The sequence below is a fragment of the Martes martes genome (genome assembly GCF_963455335.1).
Source record: "Martes martes genome assembly, chromosome: 8".
Taxonomy (NCBI): domain Eukaryota; kingdom Metazoa; phylum Chordata; class Mammalia; order Carnivora; family Mustelidae; genus Martes; species Martes martes.
The window spans coordinates 83,463,341-83,482,519 of NC_137895.1; the positions used below are offsets into that span (position 1 = coordinate 83,463,341).

Consider the following 19,179-nt stretch of genomic DNA (forward strand, 5'->3'; position numbering starts at 1 on the left):
CAGATTTATTAATGATTTAGTCAAATCTTAGACTTCTTCTTGTCAGTCTACTTGAATCAAAATATTTTCAACCAAATCATACCGCACACCAAAAATCCCCACCCACACAAGAATTCGTATCAAATGGCTAGTGAGTCAATGAATCAAAGTGGAAAATTAGCAATACAACTCTACTCCAAAGATGAGCGACCAGTTCTAGTCCATGCAGCTCTTGTGACAATCCAAATGAATAATGCTTCGCAGAAGAGTCACAGGCATGTTCTCTCTCCTAGAGCCTCTTGCTCTTCTCAAATGTCGTCATCTTGCCAATCCCTAACTGAAGGATCTCTCAAAGAAACAAAGAGAGGAGTGAACACTTTTCCAAAGAAAACTTTTAGATACATAGAACAAGTAAACAGAGGAAAGCATCAAATGGGGAGTTAAGAGACCTGGATCTCCTGATTCACTTTGTGACTTTGACAAAGTCACTTCATTTCCATGGGTCTTAGTTTCAGATTTCTAAAATATGGAAATCAGAGTGCCTGTCAGTTCTTCAATTGCTACAGTCTGTCTTAGTGAAGGCAAGAACAAGGATTCAAGAGCGTATCCCTTGCTCCTTAGCCTACCTTTTGAGAATCAGTATTCCCAATCATCCTTAGGCTAGGGTTTGGCAATGACAATGCTGTTCTATTGCCTCCCCACTGTCACTGAGGTTAATAAATGGAAAACATACACGTAGTGGCCTATATCCTTGGCACAGTGAATACTGATGTAACAACCAAGATAGAAAGCCACAGAGATCAGTGGTAGCACTGTGAGAGGCCTAGTGTGTGACATTAAAAACAAATGAACATGAAAACACATTTACTGCACAATATAAGGAAGTGACAAGAATTGCCCAGAATTTCATGGTATTGTATCACGCTATTAAAGCTTGTCTGCTTCCTTATTAGACCATAAACTTAATGAGGATAGGAATTTTTGTGTTTTGTATTTACTACCATATCCTCTGCACCAAGAATGTCCTTGGCACACAGCAGGTACTCAGTGCTTATTGAATAAATGAATAATGTAAGGGCAAAGTACTGCTCTTCAATGGATCAAGGTATTTGGTGGCTTAAGAAAGTAAAGTAAGATTATACATTATTTTTCATATGATTGAAGCACACAGCAACAACTAAAACAACTTATGAGCACTTAGTGCTCTGTGTGAAATTCTGCGTTAGATGTTTTATAGTAGTTAAGCCTCATGATAATTCTCATACTAGTTAAACCTCAATATAATATGCAATAAGGAATTATTCCTTGTTTTGTACAGAAAAGGAAACTGAGGCTCAGAGGATAATCTGTTTTGGAAGTCAGGATTAGAAACTATGTCTGTCCAATTCTGAAGGCTGTGATTTCTTCTCTTGCAATGTGCCTTTCAATAAACCAAAGCCTTAAACCAACAGGGAGATGATGAATACTTGAGCTACTCAAGACAGCATTTAAGGCTTTCTAGGAAATGCATGTTTAACAAAGATTTATTTACTAAGTACCTATCATATGCCAGGCGTTATCAACATTAGGTTATTAGTGCAAAGGTATTAGTAATGAACAGACATAGGGATAGAAGTACTAGAAGAAAAGGCTTATGCTCTCTTGCAGAAGTCAGAGAAATGTCTCGAGAAAAAAATAACACCCGAGTCAGATTCTGCAAAGCAAAACAAGAACAAGTGGACAAGAAGAGAAAGGAAATTACAGGGATTAGGATCAGCATGTACAATGGCACAAAAATAGGAAATGGAATGGCATATTCTGGGAAGTAAGAGCAGATCCTCACTGCTAGACCTTAACCAAGAGGCAGTGGTGGGAGATTAAGAATAAAGAGCCAATCAACCAAGTCTTGAGAGAGCAGGCTCCAACTGCGATAAACAGCATTAGTCAATCAGCCCTCCCCAAAAGACCATTTCTCCCGCCATCTCATTCTTCAGGCATCACCAAGAGAAATCTTCCATAAAGGAAAGGTATACACAGTAAAGAACCATTAAAGAACTAAAAGCACTCTTTACATGAGATCGACTTTTTCCCAGGAAAGAATACCTACTTTGTGTACTATGTGTGAAAACACTTTTATAAGTGCTTTTTGAGTATATTAACCTTCACAGCAATTCAAAAAATAGTAAGGTATTAATACCAGCATTTTCATTAATAAGGAAACTAAGGTTCAGAAGAATAACTTGCCCAAAGTTACATGATGCCTGGACAAAATCAGAACCCAGGTCTGGGACACGAGAAAAAAAAAAATGTATAAAGAATAAGGACTCCAAACTCTAAAGTCTCCTTGAGAAACTATAACAGAGAATTTTTCTTTAAATATCTAAAGTTCAGGACATATAGGAGAGCTGCAAAGAAGTATAGGAACTGAGATGAGAAAGAATGTTTCACTATTGCTAACTTCCTCAATGGAAAACTGACACTATTATCATTCCAGCAATTGAATTGCTAAAGCCACAGAAACAGCAATGGCAAAGAAATTGCGATCTTAAGTAGTAACCCACTGAATTACAAAGCAAAAAGTTTCATATAGAAGTCAAGTATCATATAGAAGATCATATTTGAACTGAGATTTAAAAGACAATAAAGAGATTCTTGCTTCTTTAGATAGATAAGGGGTTATATACCAGGAAGGAACACTGACTATGAAGGTAAGTAAGTACATATCACATATAGTTCAGCACGTAATAAACACAGGAAAGAGTCCCAACTTCCCATATGTCTCCTCGTCTCACCTCCATCACGTCTCCCCTCAAATGTCCCTTATCAGACTTGCCATGACCACCCTGATAAACAGTGCCCCAGTCTATAAGTTCCCCTGCTTTATTTTCCTTCACGACATTTATCACTACCAGACATAAATGTTTATCTACTCATTCACTATTTGTCCCCCATCTCTTTCCTTATACTTCTTATAACCAGAATGTAAGTTCCTTGAGTGCAGGGCTTTCATTTTGTTCACTACCGTTAGCCCCAATGTCTGTATTAGGACTTGGCACACAGTAAATGATCAATAAATACTTGTTAAAGGAAAGAACATGTGACAGGAAGTGAGATGTGTGGGGGAAATGCTTTGTATACCATACCACGGAGTTTGGGCTTGACTCTAGTCTGAGAGCCAGCCACTCCTATTGGAATTTAATGAATAATCAGATATGCATTTTAAATAGACCACTCGGGTTGCAGAATGGAAGATGGAAAAGAACAGGCAAAGAATGGATTTGAGACCACGATGGAAGATGGAATGAAGCTCAACAATGAGGCCAGAGGAAGACGACCAATTAGAAAGTCAATGAAATAATTCAAGTAACACAGGCAAGAGGTCTGAATTGAGGCAGTTTGACCTTATATTCTGTAACTCTTAGTGAAGAAATTGTGAGTAAGGGGAAGAAAAAGAAAATATGTCAAGAACGTCCTTTTTCCAAAGCTTACCTGGGAGCTGGAGTCTGGGAATCTTTCACTTTGAGTAAGATCACAGAGTCTGATCCTAAAAAAGAAACACAAGAGCATATCATTATTAATAAAATCCTACATAGTTATATACTCTAGATGCCTGTAGTCTAAGTTCCCATACTTTGTTATTTCTATTTTCATAAAAATAATGCAGCATAAGGACAAAGATAGGATGGAAGAGACAGAGAGAGAGGCAGGCCCATTTTCACTGAGCCAGAAAGAGGGCTTAGAGAAGAGCTTGCCTCACAAAGCAAGCAGTCGTTCTAAAATACATGCACATAGGCCCTTCATCTCCTACTCCCAGGCTCTGCTTGATTCCTGTGCTGCTTCTTTCTGTTCTTGGGGAACAAGAACAAGCCAATATTTCTCAAAAGTTTTTAGTTCATGAACTACCACGAGACTGAATAAGGTGAAAGAAGGGAAGGAGAAACAGAAGGTAGAAAGACAGAAACAGCTATAGAAGTAGCAGAGTCTAAAACATACAAATTCTATCAGTTCATCATTTATTTTCAGTGTTGATAAAGGCAGGAATTGTGTCCTTCTAGAGGATCATGTCCTAATCGAAATGATTAGAACCTCATTTAGAATATTTATTAAATGGTACAAGAAAAGTAAGGAAACACTTCAATGTACTATAGTATATTTGTTTCAGTTTAGTTGCATCTAACCCTTTGTCATACAACTTATGTGTCTTAAAGGCTTTTTAAATGGTAGTTCCCAGTAAATCATCTCACAAAATTTTATAAAGGTTTTCATGAATACATGTAGCTATATAATGATGCCACCAACAATTTTAATCCCCAAGTGAAATTTTAACAAAGCGAAGACTATCTTAAAAAAAAAAAAATCAAATAATCTGAGGAAGGAGGTAAGAGCCTTAGACAATGAGCTATCAAAAGATCCATGATGTCTAACCATTTAACCTAAAACTTTAAGTTATATACCTAAATACATACTATCATAAACATACACAACACATACCTACAGAAGAGGAAAACTAAGCAAACAAAATTATCACAGAAAACCTTCATTAACTGGAGTGCAGAGTCTCGATATTTCAGTTAACTGAAAATTAGGTAGAAAACTCTTTTTGTTTCTGAAATTTGCTGATGACCATTCTAAAATGCATAAACTTACTATACAGCTTTTTAAAATATTACCTGGTTAAGAACTTTTACTTCAATACTTAATTGATGTTCCAAAACTCTTAGAACTTCAGAGTACTTAATGGTCATTGTAAAGTACTAGAGACAGAGAAAGTACTGAAGTAATTGGGCTGACTGTGCTGACTCTAGACTCTGCTCAGGAAGTTAATCTTTTAAGTAAAATATATGAAATCATTTGCATCTCCATGTAAGAAAAAAGTAAGTTACTTGCAGGTTTAGCTTATTTGTGGTAAGTCTAACTGAATTAAGTGTATTTGAAGTTTCTTACATCTTAGTTACGTTACATTCAGATTACAACCTTGCCTATGATTCACATGGATCCCATCAACAGTTAACTGGCTATTAGGATTGAAAATACAGTTATACAAGACCAATTTCACCTTCTGATTGTGTATTTGAAGCTGGTAAGTTATCTGGCTGTTGTAGAAGAGAGTGGTGATGTTGGGGTTGATGGAGAGGATCAGAATCTTTGGATCCAAATGCCACAACATCTGGGGCATAAGGCGATAAGGAATACACACTGTGGGACAGTTGTTCCTGGGCAGTTAAAATGCTGGCAGATCCAGATGATGAAGTATCAGAGCCAATGATCTGAGCTGCACAAGAGTTTCCATTTTTAAACAGTGAGTCTTTCAAAGTATTCTTACTGGAACTAAGACATCGAGACCTAGTAAGAGAAGAATATAGTTTCAATATCAAATGACAAAATGAGAATTAAATTCATTTGAAATACGTTTCTGTGACTCACAGGTGTAAAGGAAAATGTGTGGTGGGTTTTGCTACAGAAAACTGTTTCCCTGTGACCATCTGTAGCAGCTGTCTGTAAATCTCTCTTTCTTCTTCTTGGACTGTCTATATTTAAAAAAAAAAGAAAGAAAAAAAAATGAAAGAAATCTTAGACACAACTAGTGAAGATTTTTTTTCAAAGCAGCATCTAGATTCCCAGAAGTTCTGCCAAAGTTCAGATAGAATCCCTCAAGATAATTAAGAATTATCCTTAGGGATATCCTAGAAAATTTTAAGAAGAGTTAAATGAAATAAATACCAGATAGTATATTTTGGAAAATTATGGGACACATATAAATAACAATGCAGACAGGCTCTAGGATATGAAACCAGAAGGCCAGTAGGTAATCACTTTTGAGTCAACTGATAGAGTGCCAGAAACAAAATATTTGAGGATCTCTCAATTAGGATTCCAACAAACCCTACAATTCCTGACATCTACTAGAAAAACTATAAGGAAGTAACCAGAAGAGTCAAAATCAGAGTGGGATACCTTGCTGTTTTCTACTTTATCCAATTTTTAAGAGTATAAGTATTTTCCAGAGATGGTTTCTATCTCCAATATTTACTCTTCTTCCTAAGCCTCAACACTGAATTCATTTATTGACTTTGAATACCTACTAAGTACCACTCACTAGAGATACTGCACTGAATAAAATAAAATAAAATTCCTGTCCTTGTGGAATTTACATTATAGTTAAAAGGAACAGTAAACAAGATTAGTCAGATAGTATGAAAAATTAAAGGGAATAGAAAGTAATGGAGAGGAAAGAGCAAGAACAGGTAAGACCCCTTTAAAAAGGTGGTATTTCAACAGAAACCTCTATCAAGGTAAGAGGCATGTCATAGAAATTTATAAAAGACTATTCCAGGTTGAAGGATAGCAAATGCAAAGGCCCTGAGACAGGTATGTGCTTAATGTGTTCAAGGAAAAGTGAGGTAATGGGGCGCCTGGGAGGTTCAGTTGTTAACCATCTGCTTTAGGCTCGGGGTTGTGATCCCAGGCTCCTGGGATCTGGTCCTGCATCGGGCTCCCTGCTCAGCGGGAAGCCTGCTTCTCCCTCTCCCACTCCCTCTCTGCTTGTGTTCCGTCTCTCACTGTCTCTGTCAAATAAATAAAATCTTTAAAAAAAAAAAAAAGGAAAAGTGACATCAGTGTGAATCAGCAGAGCAGTAAGAGAGGTTACTTGGCAGAGAACCAGATTACACATGGACTTGTAACCATAGGAAAACGTCTATTCTATACTGATCCCCAGAAGCAGTGGGCTGCATTCACTAAATAATACGCCCTGGTACTTTTTAAAAAAATCTTATATACAGTTCAACACAACCACCAATCTTCATGAAATAATTTTAATATTTTGTGCCAGGGCTAGCTACATCCTGCACTATGACATTTCAATGTGCATAAGCATTGTATTCAATTATAAATGTTAAAAGCAGAATGAAATTAAGCATCTATGCAAAGGCAAACAGACATTTTTTCTTCTTGGTCACCGCTTGCTACATAGTAACTGTCAATCACATTGTCACTATAATGTTACTGATCTAACAAGATTCACCTTGAACTGTGAAGCATGACAACTCCTAATGAAAAAGAGCTATCCTTAAATTTGAATAGATGAGGTGGGATTAGATAAGCATATGGGGGAAAAACAGACCCAAGAGAAAAAACAAATTGCAATTTTCAATATGAAGAAAATAAACTCCTTTATTTTATCCCTTATACATTAATACTGTACTTAAGATAACAGCAGTCCTTTTTCCTAGTGTTTGTGAAGAGACGGTCTACAGTACTGGACAGGCACTTCAGTAAGAGCACAAAAGTGATAATGGTTAGCAGGTATACATTATTATCAATCACCAAATCTGTAGGTTTTGGCTGTTGTACTGGGGAGGTCATGAGTATCTGGGAGATAAATTTAAAAGCTGTAATTAAGGGGCGTCTGGGTGGCTCAGATGGTTAAGCCTCTGCCTTTGGCTCAGGTCATGATCCCCAGGTCTTGGGATCGAGCCCCATATCAGGCTCTCTGCTCAATGGGGAGTCTGCTTCTTCCTCTTCCTCTGCCTCTCCCCCTTCGTGCGTGCACGTGTGCTCTCTCTCTCTCTCTGTCTCTGTATCTGTCTCAAATGAATAATAATTTAAAAAATCTAAAAAAAATTTTTTAAAGCTGTAATTAAAATAAATGCCTTTTTATTAAAACCTAAATTTGCTGTTATAAAGGTTCTTTAAGTAGACAGTCTGAAGAATGAAGCATCATTACAGATTATTAGATTGTAAGAGACTGCCAGCCAACTCCATAGTGATCTACATACAGGAAAGCTGTGTTACCTGGCACTTTAATGACTGAAATTTTTGAACACCCACCAAAGTTGATCCCACATTCCCACTACGCCAAATAACCTAATTCATAATCCACAATATAATGGAGTTAACAGTATGTTGTTTTCAGGAGTGATGATAAAATGGAGGGAGTGAAGGAAAATCAGAAGAGTAATACCATCTGGGTCATGGAAATTAACTCTTAATTAACCAATCATTGTAGTTCATTCCACTGTCCTACCAAACTAAATTTTAAAAAGGTTTGACTACATTATCACATCATAGGGAGGAAAATAAAGCAGAGAAATTGGTGTAAGAGGTTACTTCGACTACCAAAGGAATGTAAAGAAATACCCCCAACACATGAAGACTTCACAAGCACACTGAGAACAGTGACATAGAAAGGATCTTTGCCTGTGGTACAGACTTCAACTGCAAAAAGTTAAAAACACTTCTCTCCTCCCTCACATCACATAGCAAAATAGTTTCTTAGAATAAATTTTTAGGGGCGCCTGGGTGGCTCAGTGGGTTAAAGCCTCTGCCTTCAGCTCAGGTCATGATCCCAGGGTCCTGGGATTGAGCCCCGCATCGGGCTCTCTGCTCAGTGGGGAGCCTGCTTCCCCTTCCCTCTCTGCCTGCCTCTCTGCCTACTTGTGATCTCTGTCTGTTGAATAAATAAATAAATAATCTTTAAAAATAAATAAATAAATAAATAATTTTTATACTTCTAAATAAAACACGAAGAACCAGCGTGCCATTGACTCAGCTAAAGTGAATTATGACAAATCTAAATTAATTCAATGTAATGAACTGATTTTTTAAAATCAATTAAACATACATAAGTCACCCACAGATCATTTTCTCCATCTCTTCAAAGAAAAACCTCTGTCTAAACTGTAACAGCCTCATAGTCATTAGACACCATAAAATAAACAGGAATAGATGTTCTGTATTCCAAGTAATTATCTGAGGTCTCTTGAAGCCTCATACTTTCAGTTTCAACTATAGTCTAAAAAAGAAATTATAGAAAAAAGGTTAAGAATTTTTCACTGTTCTACATGATAATTTAAAGGTCACAAGAATTTATCTGCTATTTCAGGCAAAGAAAAGATAGTCCTGCAACTCTCTAAAGAACATATATAACATCTGGCTTTACCAAAAGAAAACGCAAAAAGGGAGTCTCTTCAAACTTGAAACACAATTCTTTTTTGGAGCATCTGGTACCATAAAGTAAAAGAAAACATCTTTCTCTATACATTACTTATTAAGCTGTTTCTACTGAATAAGCAAACTAGGAAATTAAGAGGAAAGGAAGTAATAGTTGGATAATATGTTAAAGTAAAAGAAATTGGCTAATGTTATGTTTTAAACATAATAAAAGACAAAGGAAAGTTTAAAACAACATAAAGGTAAATAAGGTGCTGAATTCTATTTTTTAAAAAATGTGGCAGATTCTTGCACTTAGATGCTTGTTAAAAGTCTCCATCATAAAACTGTAAAATTATAAAAATTTAACAGAGAACACAAAATAAGTCTTAGAAAACCAGTAAAACCTTTCAATATAAATTACTCAAATAACTTCATAAATCTCCTAACTTCGATTCTGTTTTAAGTAATAGCTTTATACAATATACATAAATTTCAATTATCAAAAGTGCATAGTTCAACTTTCTGTTTTTAAGCCCAAAATTCATGGTTATAACAAAATTATAAAGTTTTTGTTTCATTTTGTTTTTAAAGACTAAAACCACCAGTGTCATCTATTAAGGAAGTCCAACATCTTAAAATGTTGCTCAATATGTTGCAGAGAAGCATGCCTGGAAACATATATATGAAAAGAAACTTTGAGTTTTTACTGTTTTACATTTTAAAAATCCCTAGTATTTTCTCTTTCCCAAATAAAAATCCATATCCTATAAATAGTGTTAGTTATATTGGAGATATTCTATATCTGTACTGTCCAATATGGTAGCCACTAGCAATATGTGTACTTGAAATGTGGCTAGTGTGACTGAAAAACCAAATCTTTATCTTATTTTAACTGAACTAATATAAGTAGCGCATAGGACTAGTGGTTACCCTATTTGATAGTACAGTTCTTGAATGATGTCCTTGAATCAGCCATTAGCCAAGTGGTGGTCCAGTCACCACTTACATATTTCCAAATTCTTCTTTATATATTCTCTTTAAACTCCTGTTGTAAGACTGAACAGTGCAGTGGTAACAACATCATGTTATTTTTATAGATTTAGATTCCTGAAAGTGATAAATCCAGCAGTAAAATCAATACTTAACTTTCCTTCTTTAACATAAGCAACTGATGCTCCCTTGGAGATCCCAATATTTCCATGGAAAGTAACTTTTCTTCCACTTCGTGAGCTCCCACCAGTAAATTCTTTATTCCCAGGGGGGTAAGAAGTATTATGTTTTAATCAAGATTATCCATACTATCTGAGACTAAATATCTAAATAATCTGTTGATACTCTGATTTAATAAAGTTTGGTCCTATATTTTGTCTTACTAGTATTATATGGGTGATGTGGTATTTCTGTACTAAAAGCAAATCGCTTTTCATAGCAGAATATAGACCTACAAACGACTGGTTGACTCCAAAATTTTCTGCATCTCTTGTTGCATGGGATAGGTTCAATCCCTGCCATTTTCTTGGCACTGTAGAAGGAAGGGGAACTCCAGTTTCATGTCCTATAGTGGGCCAGCTTGTGGCTGGGATGGCTGAATATAATCCAGCTGGCCCAAGTCCTCAGGTGGAGGTAGAAGTGAAAAGAGGAGGGGCTGAGTGGTTCAAAGGACTGCTGGCTAGTGGGTGAATGGTGGGCTTACAACAAACACAGATAATCTTAAGGATCCCCTGATTTCAGCGGCAGCCATAGGAGGTAGGGGAGGCTTGGGGGGACACTATCCAGTCACAACACTGCTGCTGTCTTCCTCCCCACAAGTCTCTCTGTAGCCTGCAGGCTGCCTAGGCTCCAGCAGAAGCACACCCCCAGTAATCTAAAAATATTTATGTAATAACTAACACACACATGGTACTAAATTTAGTAGTACAAAAGTGAAAGGTAAATCTCATTTTTATAATTGTTGCTCAGCTCTCATCACCAAAGGCAATTGCTGCCAGTTTCTTCTCTACCCTTTCCCTACTAAATATGACTTACTAGTTCTGTCACCCTCTGCTTAATTTTTCAGATTCAATACAAACATAAAACCAAACAGAATGTACCGGATTTTCACTAACCATGTCACAAATAATCACGTTTTGCCACTTAAAAGATCTTTATTACGAAATTAATTATTTAGCATGAAATGCTGTATTCTTGACTCTCCAATCTGTAAGCTCCAACAGGCTGGAAACACACCACTGTGTTGTATAAGAGGAAGCATACCAGACTAGACTCCTGAAGACCTGGGCTGTAGGATGGCCAGGTCTTTTACTAGCTGTGTGACCTCTGACCTTTACTCTCCTAATGTGTTTAAAATGTGGGTATTACCTCATCTCTACCTATTTCACAGGATTAAAATGATTCAACATAATAATACATGTGCAAAGCATACTGGAAACTCTATAGGCTACATAAATGTAAGGTATTGTTATTTATTTGTATCCTCACAGCAAGCAGTCCAAAGCTGACTAGATGCATAATAAATATTTAACAGATATGAGCACATTCTCTGCCACATAAATTATATGCCATATTATATTTACAGAATTGATCTTTTTTTCCTTTAGGTTTTTTTCCTTTAGGTTTATGCATATAACAACCAAAGTGTCAACAAAATATCTTTCTTTGAGGGAATATCTATGATCTCAAAGATCTTCTTACTCATAATGAAGGGACATAAATTATTTAGATGGCTTCTTGATTTTCCTTTTATAGTGAGGGAAAATTGTCCTAATAAGAAATAAGGGCCAGTATTTTATCAAATCCAGCAAGGTTAACAGTTTTGTCACAAGAAACACAAGTTGAGGAAGGGTCCAAAAGAACAGAGATAATTTGATGTATGAGAAGTAATTTAGAAAATACTGAAAATTAAGTCTGCTCTTCAACAAGAATTGAAAGCAGTAAGAGAAATGATGAAGTCGTGCTAAAATCTCTAATTTCTTTAGCACAGATGACAGCACTCAAAAAATTAAGAAAAAGCACAGAAAGGATTAAGTAAATGGAATGGTTAATAAACATCTAAATCGGAATGAATGAATGGCTAGGTACAGGGAAAGATTCTAACCTTTAGCATCCTTTGTTGCAGGTTTTCCTTACCTCTTCTGCTGTACTAACATGTCGCCTCTGCGTTTTCTTGGGGCTCAAAAGGTTTCGACGACATGAACCACTCCAAGATGGACTTGGAACAGGCTTAATAGGAAAAGATTTTTCATATGCAGACACATGGCAGTGATGGTTTGACTTTCCCGTAAAAGTGTTTGATAATCCACTAAAAAAAAAAAAACACACGCGCACACACACACACACAAAAACCAGAGTTTATAAGAAAAGAACAACAAGAAAATCAAACCTAGTGATTTTTACTTCCAAGAAATAACAAAAACAACCAAAGTGTCAACAAAACCAACACCAATAGAATGAGGGATATACCATTTGAGGGAAATATACAAGAAATGATCCATGGGTTGCTCCATCAGATTCTGCCATACTGTAATTATCAAACACCTAAAATTGTATTTCTTGGCTTTACTGTTCCTTTGGTCAGGAACCAAAGATCTGTGCAGTATGACAACAAGTATATCACGTTAGACTTCTTTAGAAAATCTGGGTCTGAAGGATCTAACATACACTTTCTATTTACTTGCTGCAGCCTCCTCCCCCAAGTCCTTTGGAGGGACTTATTTTAAGATTAAATATGCAAAGATGGATAAAGCTGAAGCCTTTCAATGAAGCTTTTAAACTGAATTTTAAAATTTCCTTAAAAAACCAACAGATGGCTCCCTTCCTTCATTAAAAACAACCAGAAGGCTTTCTCCTAGGCTACATCACTCTCTCAATTCTTCTGGCCCATTTACCTCCTCTGAAGGAGAATTTTTGTTTTTGCTTCTTTAAACTGTTTGTGCCCCCCCAAAGAATGGGAAAAAAACTGGCAGGAAAAATACTTTTGTGAACTTAAAACCCAGTCCTATCTCTAAGACTAGATTAATAAATTTAAAGTTCTTTCTGTGTGGTCTTTTTCATCTGTTATTGCCCTGTAAGGATGAGCTACTTGCTCTCAGCATACTGATTTTTCTCTTTTTCTTTTCTTTCTGGTTGAGGATGCAAAACAGAGATACACAGCCGACTAAGCCGAATTCAATGGAAGCAACTCTTTAAATCCGTACTTTTGGTCTGGATCCAAATGAAATCAGACTAGGTGTAAAGAAAATCAAAAAGTACATATATGCTCTCTCAAAGGGGAAAAAAGGAGAGAGAGACGAATCAAGAAACAGACTCTTAATTATACAGAACAAACTAATGGCTACCAGAGAGGAGGTGGAGATAGGAGAGACAGGTGAAACAGGTGATGGGGATTAAGGAGAGTTCCGCTTTTTTTTGTTGTTGTTTTTTTTTTTTTAAAGGAGTTCCATTTTAATGAGCACAGGGGTAGATGTGTGGAAGTGTTGAATCACTATATTGTACACCTGAAACTAATATATCACTGTATGTTAACTGGAATTAAAATAAAAACTTAAAATCACTTACGTGCTCTGTAAGTCTACAAATTACAATGGTTTCTATGTATGTTAGAGTGGGGAAGGAAACAAGGAGTCAGAATTCCAGGAACAGGCTTACTTCCTTAGGATGGGTGGATGCTACAAAAAGAAGGCAAGGGCACTATAATTTGTCTGGTGAAGATATAATGAATTCCCCACAATGCCTTTCGCATTGCTGCTTTCTAGAGTGCATGTGTGTTTAATGCAAAAATCTTTCTTCTAAACAAAAAACAGTGGGAGGGCATCTTGCAATGCCAGAAAGCAAGTATGCTACCTACAATTAGAGATTGGGCCAGACACAGCAGTGAGCCTGAAGGAGCTCCTGGTGGCCAAAGCTGTGAGAATGTGAACATTAAAAGAGTAATGATTCTAGTGGACAGGAACACACTGAATCTGGAATGACATTAAAGAAGAACAGAAAACCTCATCTGAAGCACATGAAATGGCTATTTAAAAGAAAAAAAGACCAAAAAAGACACCTACTTTGAAAAACTGGTTATGAAAAAGAAAGATCTAATCCTATCACTTGCCTTCCAAGTGGATGGGAGGGGTATCCCATCAGGGTAACCAAACAACCCTACCTAATATGGAAAAAAAACCTCCCCTTCAAAGCAAAATGAAAATAAGTACAAAACAAATGGTAACACTGGAAAAGTACTATTTTAGTAACTCTAATAAAACTATTATCAGGTCAAAGAAGGTTAAAAGGCACCAACTTCAAGATATAAAATAAGTAAGTCCTGGAAATGTAAAGTATAAAATGGTGACTACAATTAATAATACTGGGGTGCCTGGGTGGCTCAGTGAGTTAAGTCTCTGCCTTCAGCTCAGGTCATGATCTCAGGGTCCTGGGATCGAGCACCGCATCGGGCTCTCTGCTCAGCAGGGAACCTGCTTCCCCTCCTCTCTCTCTGCCTACTTATGATCTCTCTCTGTCAAATAAATAAATAAAATCTTTAAAAAAATAATAATACTGTATTGCTTATTTATAAGTTGTTAAGAGAGTAGGTCTTAAAAGTTCTCATCAGAAGAAAAAACTATTTTATAACTACATATGACAACAGATGTTAACTAGACTTACTGAGGTCATTTTGCAATACATACAAATATTGAATCATTATGTTATATACCTAAAGCTAATATAATGTATGTCAATCTTACCTCAATTTTTAAAAATTATCAGGTAAGGATTATCAATTGATATGAGTAACTATAAGGCTGATGTGAAATTGGTCATGGATAAAATTGCCCAAGTAACATCATTTAGATTACATTCTAGTCATCACAAGGGGGAAAAAAAAAACTAACTGTACATGAGGACCACACTGTTATCTCCCTAATCTGGAGGTCAATCCAGTATCACTGATGAGGAGAAACAGATTTGTAGATTTTCTAACGTGATATAACACAGCACCAGCTTTTATTCAAGACAAAGATCTAATTTACAAAAAAAAAAAAAAAATACAGAGGAGAGATGACGAAATAATACTATGAGGAAGAAACCTATCAAATCCAAAAGATGAAACATGCAGAAAAAGTCATGTCATAAGAAGAAGGGGCTGTTCTAGATTTAAGAGACTTAAGAGCAATAACCACCACATTGAAAAAAATGCATGTAAATGCAGAGAAAAATATCTGAAAAGGTTATACTAGGATATTACAGAGGTGATCTCTCACTGGTGGAAACATGATGTTTTTACATTTTATTTTTACCTATCTGTATTTTCTGATTTTTTACAAAGCACATGTATTTGTTTCTCTAATACCGTTATTTAAAAAAATAACAGTATGGCTTTACCTAGTTAAAAAAAAAAAAAAAAGCAACTTGCCAAATGATACATATAGGAAATCTTTAATGAAAACAAAATAGCACTATACATTTCATAGTATACATGGCCTAATATATAGGAGGAAAAAAAAAAAAAGAAAAAAAACCCATAGGGAAAGGTTTGGAAGGAAACACACCAAGGGGAGGGGAATAAGACTGTGAGGAATGGTCAAGCATCTTTAGTTTTATTGGCAACGTTTTAACTTTTACAATATGAATGCATTAATGAATTCTTGTGTAATTTAAAAATACATTAAGAAGTGGGGAAGACCAGCCCTGGGAGTACTGACACGTTTCCAAAGTCCATGTGCTAATAATCACAAAATAAAAGTCATCTCATTGTTTTCTATCAACATCAGAAAGCTTAGCCTTGCCTAAGCAGGAAATGAAATGACCCCACATTCCTAAAATCCACCATCACAGTAAAATTTAAGAAGTCATAAATAATATTTTAGAAAAGAAATATTTTACTAATAAATAAAGTTCCTGAGGGAAAAGTTTCTAAGCCAAACTTCATCTGTCTTTAATGATCAGTATAAGCTTGGTGAGGGAATAGGTAGCCCTTAAGAAATTGGGCTAAAAAGGAAGAAGTTCTTTGTAACTCTGTTTTCTAAGAAAAGAAGTTTAGGTCTAGTTGACTAAGGCCATGAGGTGCAGAACTTCTTTGGTTTAAGCCAGGTCTCTGCTCATGGGAGAACCTATAAAATGTACTGATTATCTTTGCTACTGAAGTTGTAAAAATTGAACTATTTTCACTTTAAGATTCAAAATAGCCATACTGATCCCAAAATACTCATATGCACCAAGATTTCCCTCAAAACTCTCCTCTAATGAGAAACTTAGGCTGTCACCAAAATTCAGCACCAAGTAAATTAAAAGTTGAAGGTTTAAAATGGATTTGTCCATATTTTCACAGTTTAAAGTTCAGAAACAGTGTTACTCCTTTAAAATGCCAACGTTGGGGCCCCTAGGTGGCTCAGTTGGTTAAGCATCTGCCTTCAGCTCAGGTCACGATCCCAGGGTCCTGGGATCGAGCCCCATGTTGGGCTCCCTGCTCAGTGGAGAGCCTGCTTGTCTCTCTGCCTGCTGCTCTGCCTACTTGTGTTTTCTACCTCTCTGTCAAATAAATAAATTAAATCTTTAAAAAACAAACAAACAATAAAATGCCAATGTTGAATTGCTCCCCATAATCCCGGGGCAGTAGTTCTTTCTGCCCATGGGTTCTGTCCCTGTGCTTTAATAAAACCACTGTATTGCATAAAATAAAATAAAATAAAATAAAATAAAATAAAATAAAATAAAATAAAATAAAATACCAATGTAAACAACTATGTTATGGCCATTTTCTCTCATATCAGAAGAAAGGCTTGTTAACTAGGAGGACAGAATACCTACCTTGAGGTCTTTCGGGTTTCGAGGTAAAGACTTCGGCTGTTTCTTGATTTTTGTAAAGTTGAACCTGATGCTGGAGTGGAATTTCTCCACTGGCCATTTGCACTCTGGCCAAAGGTTCTTAAGTCTCCTGAGCCAAGAAAACTGTCTGAGGAAGGGTTGTCTAAAAGAATAAAAGTTTGAATAATTAGACAAATACCTACAGTAGTAGTTTTCCATATGACTGCAACCATGTCCAACATTGTATTCCAAAGTAATGTGGTAAAGCACCATGTCTCTCATGGAAGAAAGATCCCAGTCTCAACTGTCAGTAAAGTCTGCAGTAAGGGAACTTCTACAAACTATAATTGATTCAGCCATACTAACCTGAAAATTGATGAAGGAGCTGAATCCTGCCACAGCCATGTGCCTTATCTGCATCAATGTGACTCCGTGGTGTCCACCAAAAGTCAACATTTTACCCCAACTATATCTTGCAAGCACTCCCAGGCCTGGGCCTGAAAGAAGGTAGGCCAGACCAGTAAGAAAGCAGGTGGAGGGCCAAGGAGAATTGTAATTCAAATGAACAACAGTTATCGCTTAAAAAGCAGCTCCTGTCACTTTCTTGCTTTTAATTACCATGTTCAGGACTCGGGGGTCTCTCTAAGAACAGAGATAACCTCACTGCTGCTTATTCTGGCTGGCTTATGGCAGGAATGACCCATCATATGCATCTGGTTCTGGTATGGTAACCTTCAGGTCACTTAATGTCATAATCATCAAAAATATCAAAACTCCCTCCGATGTTTATTACTGCAATCAGGCTAAGTGAGGATTATTTATTATTTGAATCTTCCGACTTGTGGCTTACCAACTGTGGTAAGAAAAAGTCTCTTGAAATTTCAGCTAGGAATAGAATAATTTCTTTTTTTCTTTATTTTTAAGTAGGCTCCACGCCCAGCAAGGAGCCCAATGCGGGGCTCAAACTCACGAGCTTCAGATCAAGACCTGAACTGAGATCAAGAGTTGGATGCTCAACCAACTGAGCCACCCAGGTGCCCCAGGAATAGAATACTTTCTAAATCCACCTCTCCCTATCAGCAGGATCAGACAATTTAAAACAGCACCTTCAAAATAACTTCAGATGTCAGGTTACGGAACTCTGAGGAGCACCAGTAGAAAAATGAGAATAATTCTCTACTTCCTGAATTTTTGCCTAATGCTAACATTTTCAAACCATATGACTACAGAACTCTTCACGATATTATTTAAAATATTTAATGTAGCTTTTGATTTGGTATCCAAAAAATGGTAGCTGACAAAAAAGAAGCTTAGTACTTGGGTTTATTTTGTTTGTTTTTTGTGGGTTTTTTGAATCAGGATTATCGGGATTTAGGATAAATAAGACAGGAAAAAAAGCAGCATTCAGGGGTGGTATTCGTACCAGTTGATTCACCACTGGATGAATCTAATCTAACAATTAAATATACTTTTAAAATGAATTATAACCTTGTACATTTGCAATCAGTATCTATGCTTAGCATCTATTACTATTACTTTAAGGAGAGAAACATAAGGCTAATAAAAAAAATGAATATCATTAAAAGACCAGAACATTTTAATCTTTAAATGCAAAGTAATAATAGTAGAAATATGTCTCTTATACTTTCTTGCTAAATAGGATTAGGGAATGATCTAACTAGAAATGTCTACTTGAGGAATGTCACCAAAAAAGCAAAATTAACCTGAGAAGTGTGAAATTTGAGACCAAGGATAAGCCAGAGCAGCCACCTCAATGGCATTTCACAAAGGCTTCAGCTTTTAAATGTAAGGGAAAAGCACAGGATCAGGCAGTCTGTTTAACCAGAACAAGGTGGTTCCACCCCCACTCAATGAAAGCAATCAATGGTCTTCAATTGCTGATATAGTCAAGCAGAGCTGGAGAGGGACCCAAATGGGGCTGCAGACACTATTTTTTAAGTGATGATTTAACTTCGTATTCTGTTAACATTAAGAAATCAGATTACAAACGCCACAAATAAGAGTACTTAGTACGTGCACATACGCACACACAAAACTATAAGGAAATACACCAAAAGTTTAATTTTGGCTATGCTCCAAAAATAGAATGATGGGTATTTTTCTACCTTTCTCTACAAATTTTCTACCAGGACAGGCAATAGTTTTATGGACATAATGAAATAAGCTTTAAATTTTTTTAAAAAAAGTATGTCAGACAATTACTTATAATGAAAGTAAGCATCATCAGTTTCTCCTGTTAACTTTCAGGTTTAGTTATTATAAATAGCAGGATGCTTTAAATCATCTACTAAATGCTTGTCTGGCAACCTAATTTAACATATTTTCCAAAGATAAGATGTTGATAATGATTCTAAGCATAAGCAAAATCATTTTTCATCTTAATCTACTTTTCTTTGTTTAGTGTTTAAAATGTTTCAATTTTCAATTGTTAATAAATTGAAAATAAAATCAAGATGTCTTAAAGGCTAACCAGCAGTAAAT

The 19,179-nt window shown here is 36.1% G+C and overlaps 1 protein-coding gene across 1 annotated transcript in view; it reads right to left on the reverse strand.

Moving 5' to 3' along the window:
- Positions 1-19,179, reverse strand: part of SENP1 (SUMO specific peptidase 1) — a 49,477-nt gene that overhangs the window by 19,353 nt on the left and 10,945 nt on the right. The window contains exons 5-9 of the mRNA XM_080812032.1: positions 16,681-16,840; positions 12,019-12,190; positions 5,383-5,486; positions 5,015-5,301; positions 3,448-3,502 (exon numbers count right to left, since the gene is read on the reverse strand). Coding sequence (XP_080668158.1) covers positions 3,448-3,502; positions 5,015-5,301; positions 5,383-5,486; positions 12,019-12,190; positions 16,681-16,840 — 778 coding nt within the window. The remainder of the gene's footprint in view (positions 1-3,447; positions 3,503-5,014; positions 5,302-5,382; positions 5,487-12,018; positions 12,191-16,680; positions 16,841-19,179) is intronic.